The sequence below is a fragment of the Histoplasma capsulatum genome, genomic scaffold, assembly GCF_000149585.1.
Source record: "Histoplasma capsulatum NAm1 scaffold_19 genomic scaffold, whole genome shotgun sequence".
Taxonomy (NCBI): Eukaryota; Fungi; Ascomycota; class Eurotiomycetes; order Onygenales; family Ajellomycetaceae; genus Histoplasma; species Histoplasma mississippiense.
The window spans coordinates 1,606-3,200 of NW_001813964.1; the positions used below are offsets into that span (position 1 = coordinate 1,606).

Genomic DNA, 1,595 nt, shown 5'->3' on the forward strand with positions numbered 1-1,595 from the left:
GCGCTTTCTATAGACAACCCCTATACCCTCCTGAAACTCGCTACTCTTTGTCTGACAAATTTTGTCCTATGGATCATGACGTCGTCAGTAAAGCCGTTTAAGGACGGCATTATATCTCCCCGACCCCTTTTCCCACTTCAGCGTAATGTACTAGCTTCTCATGGCATGTAAAATCCGTCTGATGCTTCGACTCAGACTGCGTTATTACGTTGTTCACTTGTTATCATAGGATGGCTGTGGCGCGGCGTCACTCATATATTGAGCTGATAATGTCACTTGGTTTATCGAGTTAATTTACCCTGTTCCTACACATCCTCTTTACAAAGGCAAAGAGAAGAAATTAGAATGAAAAGATAAATTGAGCGTTTCTCCTTTTTTATTTATTTGGCTTTTGTATGTTGGCTGTAGGAATTATTGTTATAGTAAGTACTTCTGTAACTGTGCAGCATCCATGTGCAGGACATTAAGATCATATCGGTTTAGTCGATTGTTTTCAATGATTTTGTTTTTTTGGTTTGATTTATTTTTTTTTTTTTTTCAAATAAATAAATGAAATGAAATGAAATGAGCACCCTCAATAACTCCTCCATACAATTGACGACTACTTGGTATTGCCATTTTCCACCCGACTTCCCAATCCCGGACGCCACGAGATTCCATCGGCATGCCGAAACCCTAACCCGACGTTCCATAACCCCGCCGTGGTCTGTGTCCAGTTTCATCGCCTGCAGGGGGAACTTGGAACCGGCAAACCATAGCTACTGTAATGTAGAAAATGTCTTTGCCTCTATCAACCAAGCCCTCGCTTTGCCCTCTCACAGCGAAGTTATCTGCCACTGTGCTGATTTCCCCTTTACCGCGTTCGATTGCTAGCTTTCCTGAACTAGTTTTCCCATTGAATACTATCTATCGTTTATAGATTGATCCAGAAGCAATGGCGGAGCCATATAATATTCGGTGGGGGTTTATGGGTAAGTTGAACACTGCATTCCACGTCTTCCCTCTCGATTATGATTGTAAAAACAAAAGCACTCTGTTTCAATAGAGAAAGAAAGTCTACTGATACGTAAATAACCCCGTTTAGCGACGGGAGGAATTGCCAGATGTAAGATAAAAAAACAAATGATGATAAAACAACCTAAAGAAAGCCCATCAAAACAAAAGAACAACACACAAAATACCCTGATGAAACGCTCCAATCCAAACCCCCCGCGCGCCCAAAATATCTATCTAACAATGACACTCCCATCACCCAGCGTTCGCACGGGACATGCTCATCGACCCTTCCCTCCGCAACGCCTCCGACATCTCCCACACAATCGCCGCCGTCGCATCCTCCACCTCGCGCGAGCGGGCGCAGCGATTCATCACCGACAACGCCATCCCGCAACCATGCACCGCCCACGGCTCCTATGAGGCGCTCGTCAACGACCCATACGTCGACATCGTTTACATCGCCACCCCGCACTCTCACCATTTCCAGACGCCATGCTGGCGCTGAATGCGGGAGCATGTGCTCTGTGAGAGCGCTGACGTCATGCAGCGCAGGCGCGATTCTGTGAGACGCGCGCGCGCGGCTGTTTCATGAGCGTATG

General features: G+C 46.2%; 1 protein-coding gene across 1 annotated transcript; it reads left to right on the plus strand.

The window, feature by feature from the left end:
* Positions 1 to 934: 934 nt before the first annotated feature.
* On the plus strand, positions 935 to 1,501 carry HCAG_09101 (conserved hypothetical protein; the record flags this gene model as incomplete). The annotated part of the gene is made up of 3 exons (XM_001535911.1): positions 935 to 971; positions 1,085 to 1,105; positions 1,257 to 1,501. 3 exons carry the CDS (start codon positions 935 to 937, stop codon positions 1,499 to 1,501), a joined length of 303 nt encoding a protein of 100 aa, XP_001535961.1.
* Between the last annotated feature and the right edge of the window lie 94 nt (positions 1,502 to 1,595).